Source organism: Acomys russatus, chromosome 30 (assembly GCF_903995435.1).
Source record: "Acomys russatus chromosome 30, mAcoRus1.1, whole genome shotgun sequence".
In the NCBI taxonomy this organism is placed as follows: Eukaryota; Metazoa; Chordata; class Mammalia; order Rodentia; family Muridae; genus Acomys; species Acomys russatus.
In genome coordinates, this window is record NC_067166.1 from 12,147,070 (window position 1) to 12,159,455 (window position 12,386).

Sequence of the window (12,386 nt, forward strand, 5' to 3'; positions counted from 1 at the left end):
CTGATTGTAATCATAGGTATCATACTCTCTTAATAAGAAATAAGCTCCTCAAAATAAAGCAAACAAACAAATAAATAAGCTGCTCATCATCCTAAAATCTTGATTACATTCAGAAAATGTAATACTGCTGCATTTAAAAGTTTTTTTTTTTTAAAACATTATTTGACCTGGTTTTATATTGTAATTGGAATGATCTAGAGATAAGCCATTTAGCAAAATTGAATTACTTGTTAAATAGATATTGGGTGTTAACTATAATGGTACAGTTCAAATTTTGAAAATAAAATATAAGTAAGTATATGCAATAATAAAGACACGAGTCTTTAATATTCAGTCTTATCTCAGTTAAATATTTAGGGGAAACATGTAACTTATCACCATTACCACCAACAGTTCTGTAGCTTTGCTACCCTTTGAAAGTTTGGTGTTGTATAAACAGTATTAAAAAACCTTTTGTGGAAGCCTGGTGGTATTGGCGCATGCCCTTAATCCCAGCACTCAGGAGGCAGAAGCGGGTAGATCTCTGTGAGTTTGAGGCTAGCCTGGTCTACAGAACGAGTTCCATTACAGCCAGGGGTACACAAAGAAACCTATCTTGAAAAACAAAGTCAAATGAAACTTTTTTTTTTTTTTTGAGAGCAGTACTGAATTTAAATGCATGAGGTAGAATTTGTTCATGTTGAAGGTCTGCTGGTCTAGTATTTCTGTGTCATCAGCAAGGATGCTCTGCACATAGAATTTCAATTATCCTAAATCTGGAGCAGGTATGCATATCTCTCTGTGTCTATCTGCTGCCTGTCTGTCCATCTGCCCATTCATCCACTATCCATTCATTTATCCATCCATTTGTTCAGTAAATTCACTGCTGGGCCAGTGAGGTAGCTTACTGGGTAATGGAGATTTCTGTGCAAGTCATCATGATAGCTGAGCTCGGCCTCTGGAATCCATGCAAAGGTAGAAAGAGAACTGACTCCACAAGGTGACCTATGACATGCAGTGTGCGCTACTCATCCCTGAACCCCCTGCCAGTAACAGACAAACTCACTGTGAGGCTGGGCTTTATATCTGTGTTTCAGGTTATATTTTTCATAACTTAGTCCATACTTGTTAGGCATAACAATTTTATTGGGCCTGTGTGTGTGCGTGTAAGTGCACATGTGAGTGAGTAAAGGCCAAAGGACAACCTTTAGCTTTTGTTCCTTGGGAGCCATCTTCTTTGCTCTAGAGATAGGGCCTCTAAGTTGCCCAGGCTGGCCAGTTAGTCTGGGCTGGCCAGCCAGTGAGCCCCAAGGACCCACTCAACACCGTCTCTCCAAAGGTGGGATTGCAAGCGTACACAGCCCTTTAGGTGGGTTCTGTGCACTGACTCCAGGTCCTTGCCCTTTCTCTTTGTGAAGGCTTGTACAGCTTTTCTGTCCTTTGCGGTGCCGTGTTCTCGGGAACTGTCTCAGGGAGACATCATCAGAAAACTGTAGAATCAATGGGTAAATGTGGACTCTTAAATACAGTGTAATTTTCATGATATTAAGCTGTTTTATTAAAAGTCAAGTGTAACTTTTTATTAAGCTTTAAATAATGTTTTATATTCATGAAGTTTTTATTCAGTATCTTTGATGCTTACCTCAAATTATTTTGAAATATTTTCTACAGAACCCCAGGTTTCTATATAATGTCTTATTTATCTTTAATTTAGTAAATTAATGTTAAGTAATTTATTGCCTAATACTTTACAATAATTTTCAGGTTTCTCACAGTACATTATTGCCTTTCTTCCTAAACAACCCTGTTGATTCCATTTTGTTTGTTGTTTGTTCTGTGTTTGTCTGTCTCGTGGCAGATACGCCCGTACGTAGGGTGCTTGGTACAGTACTTGCCTCTGCTTTGGAAGCAGAGCGAAGAACACAACATGCTTCGGTGCGCCATTCTGACAGCGCTTATCCATCTCGCTCAGGTACCGCTCCAGCTTCTTAGTTCTCATTTGTTTTTAAATTCATTGTTTTTAGATGATTCATGTTAATACTCATGAAAATCTTTGTTACTTTTAGACTTTTAAAATGTAAAATCTGTACAGTTTCAATAGCAAGTATAATCTTTATTTAGCCTATTTTTAAAGGATATTTGAAAAGTATTCTCTACTTCAAAAAGACATTTCTTTTGTTGCTCTTCTCCAGTGAGGTCAGACCCATGCCTAGTGCCCCACATGCAGTTTGGCATTCAGAGCATTGCGCCATGAACTTGGTCTGCAGTTTCACTTTTTCCCTGGATCTAAAGTAAAGACTTCCCTTGTTGTAACCCAGTAATTCAGGAAGTCAGGTGACTGCTTTTGAGGGATGGGTGATTTTGATTTTAGAATTCTCCGGTTTAAAGTGCTCTGACATGTAGCAGGGAGAGAGGAACCTGAAACCGCACGTAGAGACCTGGACTGTGGCTCTCATTTGCACTATTCAAAGTAAATTTGAGACTTTTCCCATTGAGATAGACTTTTACATTAAGAATTACAGCAATTCTCAATCTAAAAGTTTCTAATATTACTTTAAAAAGACCCAAGATCCCTTGATGTTTTGACTGAACCTTTTTTTTTTAAATAAATGTTTATAGGTGAGTTTTATCATTACAAATTATCAGAGTTTTAAAATAGATGATTAACGATAACAACTCTAATACATTTTTTGCACTTTGAAATTTTTTGGTAAGATTCATATGTCAGAAAGTTTACCATCTAAACCAATTTAGGTATGCATTTTAGTGATAATAAACACATTCATGATATACAGCCATCATAATCCACCTTTGTATATTTTTTCATCTAATTAAACTATGCCATTAAACAAAAATACTCCTCCTAAAACTATTTGCTAAGACACTTGAAAAGTTGTAGTTTTAAAATGTGTGTGTGTGTGTGTGTGTGTGTGTGTGTGTGTGTGTGTATGTGTGTTCCTCTTAGTGCAATTGCACACAAAAGCCATAGGAGTGTGTTGCATCTCTTGTAGCTAGAGCTATAGGCAGCTGTAGACCATCTGACGTGGGTGCTAGGAACCTAAACTGAGGCCTCAGAAGAAGCAGTTCTAATTGCTGAGCCATGCCTCTGGTTTCTGCTGAAGCACGTTTGTAAAATAAGTATTTTTCTGCTTATCCTTTAATACTTAGAATTTTCCTGTTTTTTGTTTTGTTTTGTTTTGTTTTTTGTTTGTTATTTTTGTTTGTTTGCTCACTTGCTTTTGGAGACAAGAGTCATAACTTCAGAAAAGGCTAGTAACTAGTCTGTTACCATTGTAGGTAACCGAAGAAAGAGGGTGCTTAGATCCTTGGTACTTTAGGTCGGTAAGCATGTGTTTGTAGCTTCAGTTGGGGATTTGTGTGAGGGAAATTTGAACAAAACCTCCCAGCTTTTCTGTCTCTTGTAGCATGTCAATTACAGCAATTTTAGTAGTTAAGAGTCATTTGTGGAATGTTTGGTTGTTTTTCTCTATTATGACATTTAATATACTGGTACATTACTATTGGCTGGTAATGCAAAGTCCCAACCAAATAATAATGTACCTTTTTTTGTAAATAAGTATATGGTGTCATGTAAAAAATTGAGATTGTAACTTAAAAATATTTCAGAGTAATTTGAGAATATTAAGGTTCATTGTTAAATTACCTGTCAGCTAATATTGCCATCTTTCTGATTTTAACGTGTAATATGGACATTAGTGAATTTTCTATATATTTTTGCATTTGTATTTTATAAACCTGGAAATCTGGTGTCTAATAGTCTTTGCCTGTGGAGGTTGATGCCTATGAAAATGAGCATTCTAGTCTGCAGTTGGCTTCGGTGGAAGTAAGCATTTGTTCATAAGGCCCGTGTTCAGTGCTAGATCCTGGGAAGAGGAAAACAGGGCAAGCCTTTGTGCAGTGGGCAGTCTGGCGAAGTGTCTAACAGTGTACTAAAGTGGTCTGCTAGCACTGCGTCATCATAATACGGGGCAAATGGTAGGTTATCTGTCTTACTTGGAAAGTAATGTGGAGCATCTTCATCCTGACAGATCATCCAGACAGTTCTTAGTGAGATGGTAGCTTAGGGATGAGACGGATGAAGACATTTGAGACAAATACCTCCATTCATAAAGCTCCAGTAATAGTTAAACTGGTTGTTGTGGCAGAAAACCTGCTCTAAGCAGCCCGAGGAGGAAGGACTTAGGTTTGCTTGTACTTCCGGAGACTCGGTGCATGTTCATGGGCTGCTGACTTGGCCCTGGGGAGACGGAACACGTGGGAGTAGGAGGGTGTGGTGAACAGGAAGCAGTGTGAGAACCTGAGGCAGGCCAGAGACAAGATGCAGTTCCTAAGGACATGCCGGAATTGCCCCTATACTACTAAACTTTCACAGTGCTCCAAAGAAGTGCAACCAGCTAGGGAGCAAGCTCTTAACAGTTTATCTGTGATTGACATGTTGTGTATAAGACGTACAACTCTTCAGAGTGGGAGAATGTGCTAACTGTTTCTCTAAATACTAATTTTAGATATAGATAAGGTAAAAGTGTCATTTATTTATTTTTAATGAAGAGTGATAGAAGCATATTTATTTATTCTTATTTTTCTGTCTTTGCCTCCCAGTGCTTGGATTACAAGTGTGAGCTGATAGGCTAGGCTGTTATGTGGGTATTAGGATTCAAACTTGAGTCCTTATAACTGAGCCTTCTTCTTAGCTCTTATTGTTTATTCTTTTTTATTACTTATACATATATTTATTTTGTGATATATGCATGCACCTGTACAAAAGTGTGTAGGTACACTTAGACCATGTGGCAATATACTATGGCGTGTGTGTGGAGTTCTGAGGACAGCCTGTAGTTGGATTTCTCCTAACACTGTGTGGTTGTGAGCATTTAACTCAGGTTAACATGAAACCATCTTGCTGGTGCTCATTGTTTATTTTTGATTTAAGCATTTTAACATTCTCTCTTGACTTTCTAATATAGAAAATATAGTTTTAATCATTTTATACCTGTTTGTGATACTCCTGTTCCTGTGTGTTCCCAATGTAGTTATGTTGTTGTTAAATTACCAATACGGCCTAATAATGTTTATTATCATTAAGCCTATATATTATTATTAATATGGCAGTATATTCTAAGCCCCTAGCAACCAATCAAGACACAGACACCAGTTATATTTTAAAGTGGCCTTAGTTAACCTGGGGCAGGGCAGACATTAATCCTCTAAACTACTTCCCATAGTGGTATCCCAGTCCCGTGTCATCTCTTTCTAATAATGTCTATCAAGCTACCTCCCATCCACAATCCCCTGTACTTGCTAATGTTCTTCATTTGGGCCCTATCTCCATCCACACTGGCCACATGCGTCTCTTCCATCTAAACCGTGACGAACTTCTTCTCTCCTCAGGTCTCCCGTCTTCTTCCCAGGATTCTCTCTGTCTCTCCAAGTCAGGGAACCTTAGCCACACCTATCGCATTTGCCCTGCCCCAGTGGGATGGCTTTTTATTAGCATCAAAATACATCAGACCAACCTCCAACATAGTTATAGTGTAATCTCACTATTTATGGTTCTTATTTATATAACTGTAGGGCACATATCATTGTTATTGCTAACTTTCTTTTTTCTACCTCATTTTCCTGGCATCTGACCTTGTGTCTTAGTTACTTTTCCATCACTGCGATGAAATACTTTAGGACAAAAGCAACTCAAAGGAAAAAGAGTTATCTGGGCTCATATGCAGTCCTCATGGTGGGAAAGTCAGGTGGCAAAAGTTTGAAGTCTGTAGGCGAGAACAGTGGGTGCTCTTGCTCAGCTAGCCTCTTTCTTTTTCTGTCATTGTGGGTATAAGCCCAGGGAACGAGGCAGTCTTTTACAGGCACACTTTAGAACCAACTTGATATAAATGATTCCTCTCAGCGGTTCTCAACCGTCCTAATGCTGCTACCTTTTAATATAGTTCTGTGTGTTGTTGTGATATCCCCCCCAACCATAATATTTTCATTGCTACATCATATCAGTAATTTTGCTACTGTTTATGAATTGTAGCATAAACATCTGTGTTTTCCAGTGGTCTTGGGCGACTCCTGGATAAGTTGAGAACCATTGCACTAGGTGGTTCTACATTCTGTGGCATTGACAGTCTTATTAACCTCATACCCCATGTTTTATTTCTTTAGTATATGAGCTGCCATTGCTCTGTGTGCCTGTTGGTGTTTTGTCAACTTAATAAAGTCTCCCAGGAAGAGGGAACTTTAATTGGGAAAATGGCTCCATCAAATTGCCTTGTGAAGCAAGTCTTAATGGCTTAAAATTCACTCATTGATTAATTTGACATTTTTTGTGTCAGAAGCCTAATATGTCATAGCCAGATTCTTTGATCAGAGTCTTTTAAAAATTAATTAATTAATTCACTTTACATCCTGATTGTAGCCTCCATTCGTCCTCTCCTCCCAGTCCCATCCTCCCTCCCTCTACTCCCTACACCCTCCCCTATTTCTCAGATAAGGGGAGCCCCTCCCTTCCCATCCACCCCAGCTTATCAACTCACATCAGGATTGAGTGTGTCCTCTTCCCCTGTGGCCCGCCAAGTCCCACCAGGGGGAAGTAATCAAAAAGCAAGCAACAGAGTGCATGTCAGAGACAGCCCCTGATCCCCCCCTTACTAGGGGACCCACATGAAGCCTGAGCTGCTCACCAGGTACATCTGTGTATGGGGCCTAGGCCCAGTCCATGCATGGATTGGAGTCTTACCAGGGTCAGGTGTCATCTGCCAGACTAGGTGTTCTTTCCACATGCAGGCCTTGGAGAGGAATCTGCTTTCAAACTCATTTAGCTTGTTGGCACAGTTCTTCGATGCTTTGTACCCAGTTCTTTGTTTACTTGTTGGCTGGTAGTTGGGGTCCTGTTTCACTCCCTAGAACCATCTACATTCCTTGACAAATCAACCACTTAGCAAACTACACCCAAAAGGAAATCACAGTACAAAGAAAGCTTTAAGTCAAGGCCTCACCAATTCCTACAGTATTAATATTGTGTCTCGATTCTCAAAACTAACTTTTAAAAAACTTAAACTTAACCTAAGGATTTTAAATGAAAGTATAAAGTAGAATGAACATGAGAAATGCTTCTTTGCATTAGGGACCTAGCACCTTTGAGTTCTCCAGAAAAGTACGTGTCCCCAGTGTGTCCACTGCACCCACCTACTTTCCTTCCATTCTTCCATTTCTTGTTTTACCTTAAAGGCTTAAAAAAAATATTTATTATATATACAGTGCTCTGCTTGCATGTACACCTACATACCAGAAGAGGGTATCAGATCACATTATAGATGGTTGTAGGCTACCATGTGGTTGCTGAGAATTGAACTCAGGACCTCTGGAAGAGCAGACTGTGCTCTTAACTGCTGAGCCATCTTTCCAGCTCCTTAAAGACTTTTATTAGCATACAAAATATTGGTTTTGATTGTCATTTTCAAACAGACATGTTTTTGTTGATTCTATTTTTAAACTTTCAGAAATGGTCTTATTAGCATATTTTCCTTCATATCTTAATCCCCCAAACATGTATATGTTTATGAAAATACTTGGTACCGCCAGTTACTGAGTTATATGGGGAAGTAGGGAGATGGTTCAGCCACTCAAATCAGACGGTATTATGATCTCTTCCCTTTTCTACATACTTTATTTAAAATTGGTGTGTGTGTGTGTGTGTGTGTGTGTGTGAGATACAACATGCGTGTAGAGGTGAGAGGACAGCTTATGGGACTTAGTTCTCTTGTACCTTGTGGATCCAAGATTTTGAGCTTGGTCTTTAGGCTTGATGGCAAGCATCTTTACTCAGTGAGTCATCTTGTTGACCCCATTTGCTATTTAACTTGAGGTTTGGTTTCTAGCGCTGCTAAGTCAGTTACTACTTCTCACTTTTCAAACTGGGTTACTTTTATCTCTTTTTGTTAATGGTCATAAGTCTTTTTAAAAAATCCTACATCATTTCATTGGTTTTTAGGAGACAAGTAGTAAACATATTTGCCCATTCAGTGACTTGATCAGCTTTATGCATATGTCAACATAGGTTTCTAATATTGCATAGCTAACATAGTTGGACAAGGAATTTCAGAACTGCTTATGTGAGACTGAGCAGACGGCTAGAGAGCGCAATGTTCAGAAGATCGTTTTTCTTAAAACAAGGAAACTCAGAGCAGTACAGGGAGCCTGGTTTGGAATGGGAGTGATGCCAGGTCAAGGTAGGAGAATCTATTAACATTGACAATGATGATCAGGGCTGCAATTAAACCAATAGCAGGAAGAGAAACAATTTGAAAAAACATTAGGGAGCTCGAATTGTGGCTTATGCAGATGCAGAGTGAGGACAAGGAGGAACCATTAGGGCTGTGATGTGTGTTATTACACGGTGGACAGTTGTTCATGTCACTTGAGAAAGGAAATGTATGGGCAGGATGCCTTCTAGACCATGATGTCATGGAGTGTCTGAACTTCAAAAATGGGTCTGGAGAAAATAGATTGTGCATTGCTTGCTCAATAGTACGAGAACTATGGCTGACTATAATTTGGGTGCATTCGTTCATATTTGTTCTCTTTCTCTCCCTTCCTCTGTCTTCCTTCTCTATCCAGGGTCTCATGTAGTCTATGCTGAGCTTGGACTCACCTAGACAGCTTTGAACTTCCGACTCTGCTGTCTTTACCTCCCATGTGTTAAGAGGGATTATGGATACATACCACCAAAACCGGTGGAACTCCCCGCCACCCACCACCAAGTTTCACAGGAAATTGCAACGATAGTTATGCCCTCTTATGTCATCTATAATTATGTTAGAATAGGATTTTCTCCTCCACTTCTAGTAGGTTACTTAATAGCAGATCAGGCTTTTTTTTTTTTTTTTTTTTTTAATGAACTTTTTATAGAAACATAGTAACTCTCAGGCCTGCCAGGGCTATATAGTAAGGCTTCGTCTCTCCTGGGGCAAAATGAAAACAAATAAAAGATAAAATTTCCCCAAAATGTCATTTGATATTTCCTTTCTGGTTTAGAGATTGGTCTCCTTCCCACCCCAAAGTCCCTTTTGTTCTGCTTTAAAGTCTTTCCACTGTGAGCTATGTAATCACTGTCTTAAGGAACACCAGACAAACTAGAACTTTAGATTAAACGTTTTCTTGTATCTTTGTCTTCTAGATGCATTAACATATAATTAAAAAGATCTTCATGAAAGATAATTACGTATTTAGAAAACATGCAAAATAAGTCTATCTGCCTTTTCCCTTAGCGTTCTTCCTTTTTCTTTCCTCATGTTTTAACTGGTTCTGATAGTTCGGTCAGTTTTCTACTAGAGATATTTTTATGTATATACTAAATATACAGAATCATAGCAATCTTTAAAAATTCTTTGCAGTAGAATTGTTGTATAAATTTCTGTCCTTTTAAGTCCAATATTATTTTTGATTTTTTTTTCTGTTTCTTATCATATGATATTTCATGCTTGCTTTGTATTGTAAAATACAGATGTACCGTAATAACAGTGAACAGTTTAGGCTGTGTCCATTCTATCCTTGTTCTTTAGCTGTGTGTGCTTATACAGATTAAAAGATCAGTGGCAGTACTTTCTTTGTAGTCTTAGCATGGGGGAAGCAAATATTCCCAGTCTAAAATTCAAAATGCTCTAAAAGAGATAATACTAATGTATTGAATTACCTTCGAGATACATGTATAAGGTGTATATTAATTATGAATTAATTTTATATTTGGATTCCATTCGCAAGATATTTTATTATGTATTTACAAACACTCCAGAAAATGAAATCCAAATCTTAGCTTCTTTTCTAACCATTTCAGATAAGGAAGACTCAACCTGTATGTGGAATTCTTTCCTTCCTTCCTTCCTTCCTTCCTTCCTTCCTTCCTTCCTTCCTTTTTTTCTTTCTTTTTCTAAGACAGGGTTTCTCTGTGTAGCCTTGGCTGTCCTGAACTTGCTTTTTAGACCACGCTGGCCTCGGACTCACAGCAATCTGCCTCCCTCTGTCTCTTAGAGTGCTGGGATTACAAGTGTACACCACCACGCCTAGCTATATGTGGAATTCCTTAAAAGACATTGATGCATATAGCTTTGGCTGATATATAAAAATAATTGCCATCTAGATAGGATGATAATGTATCTTATTTTTTTTTACATTTTAGTAATAAATAGAACTTTGCTAGTATAATGAAGACTATTCTAAAAGACTTATTTAGCCAGGTGATGGTGGTGCACGCCTTTAATCCCAGCACTGGGGAGGCAGAGGCAGGCAGATCTCTGAGTTGGAGGCCAGTCTGGTCTACGATGCCAGTCCAGGACAGGCAAGGCTACACAGAGAAACCCTGTCTAGAAAAACAAACAAACAAAAACCCTCTTATTTATTTTATATAAATTGTTATCTGAGGCAGGTAATTGATTGGTGCTGGGGAGGGACCTTAGAGTGTCTTACCATAAGTTGTGTTATTCTTCCTATAGGGATTAGGAGCAGACAGCAAGAACCTGTACCCTTTCCTGCTCCCCGTTATCCAGCTGAGTACAGATGTTTCCCAGCCTCCACATGTCTATCTTCTGGAAGATGGTCTAGAATTATGGTAAGAGGGAAAAGTTGATACTATTGCTTTCTCTACTTGTGATTCAGTAAAGCAGAGGTCATGTAACAGGGCTCTGGGTACTCTGCCTTTAAGAATAAGTACATGGAGTTGTTGTCCTCCAGTTGTCGTCTTTTTTGCAGCTGCTGCTCACGTCGGTTCATGGTAGACAGTTAACAGGAAATGGTTCTGTTGTTAAGAGCACTTGGCTACTCTTCCAGAGAAGGTCCAGGTTCCCCACACTCCCGTGGTAGTTCATAACATCTGTAACTCCTGTTCCAGGGGATCTGACACTTTCTCTGTCCTCCACAGGCACCATGTCCACATGGTACACTTAGAAAGATTATTTAAAAATTAAAATTGGTTCATGATATTTAATACATATGTAAGTATAATTATTCTATTAATATTAATTAAAGCTGATTATTAATTCAGCAGCAGTTATTCCTTAACCCGTTACTTTATAAATAAAGAACACAGAAATCTGTTATATTTTTAATAAGCTTTAATGCACTGGAGTTGGACAGATATCAATCCCTTAAGCCATTGTTAAAATTTCCCAGCCACGCATCCCCTGGCACTTGCTTTCATCATTCTTATCTGGGCTGCTTCCCATCCAGTTGGGCTGTTTCTGCTCCCTCAGGCCAGTCCTCAGAGCAGACTGCTCTCGACCACGTGCTTCTTCTAGTTGGGGACCCCTTGGTGACTTGCTCCTTTTTCCTCCCTTTCTCCTTTCTCCTATCTTTTTGTGGTTCTTCTGTGTCCCCACCCCACTCCCACCCCAGCTCTGCCTACCTCTCTTGCTCAGTTCAGTCTATGGACAACTTTATTATCCAATCAGGGATAATTTGGGAGACAAGGCTCACAAATGTCATTTTGTACATGTGAGAACTTCCTCATAGGATATCAAAGATCTTGGGGGGCAAGCAATTAACATTTGAATACACAGTAGCTCCAGATCTACCCCAACAATGCACAGTCATAAATACAGACAAAACACCTAAACACGTAAACATTTTAAAAAAGAGAGAAATAGAAATGATAGCCAGGACCGTGCTGCATTTTATACCTGGTATTTGGCATGTAACCTAAGCATCTTGCTAACTTCCCCAAACAAAAACTGGTCTTAAATTTTTGAGTCTTTGAAAAATGTTTTGTGGGGTGGATATTGATATTTCACCCTCTCAATGCCTTGCTAGTGGGTACGGAGATGTTAGAACTGAGCCCTACACATTGCTGCCGTTAAAAATCTTAATGCTGTATTTTTCTGAACAAATAGCATGTGCTGCTAATAGGCTGAAAGCAGCAACTAAAAAGAAGCCTGGTCCATGATAACTTAATGTGTCACATGAATCTTTGCCTGCTCAGTGGACCTAAGAACAGTGCTATCAAGTCCTTTTTCTCCTTAGTCTCAGCTCACTGTTGGAAACCATTTTCTCCAGAGGTAACATAGGAGATGTTTAAAATTTTCTGCTTAGAAATTGACTACTGCAATTTAGTCACAGAAATCAACCATAAAAAGGTGAACATTTGCTCCTTGCCTTCCTGTCCTGATGTTCCCTCTTTTCTTTGCTACGTTTTGCTCAAAAATGAAGAGTTTGCATCTGGACTAGGGGACAGCTCAGTGACAGTGTGCTTCCCTCCCATTCCATGGCCTAGAGATCAATCCTCAGGGTTATATAAACAACAGCAATGTAAAGGATCAAAAACAAAACCCCAAAGTCTTTATTCCCCAAAATGATTTTGGGTGGAAATTACTAAGTTGTAAGTAAATGCTGTGTTTCAGAAG

The 12,386-nt window shown here is 38.9% G+C and overlaps 1 protein-coding gene across 1 annotated transcript in view; it reads left to right on the forward strand.

Moving 5' to 3' along the window:
• The window catches only part of Ipo11 (importin 11), a 148,240-nt gene that overhangs the window by 60,901 nt on the left and 74,953 nt on the right, over positions 1-12,386 (forward strand). Inside the window, exons 20-21 of the mRNA XM_051172607.1 lie at positions 1,838-1,951; positions 10,485-10,600. Of these exons, the coding sequence (XP_051028564.1) occupies positions 1,838-1,951; positions 10,485-10,600 (230 nt within the window). The remainder of the gene's footprint in view (positions 1-1,837; positions 1,952-10,484; positions 10,601-12,386) is intronic.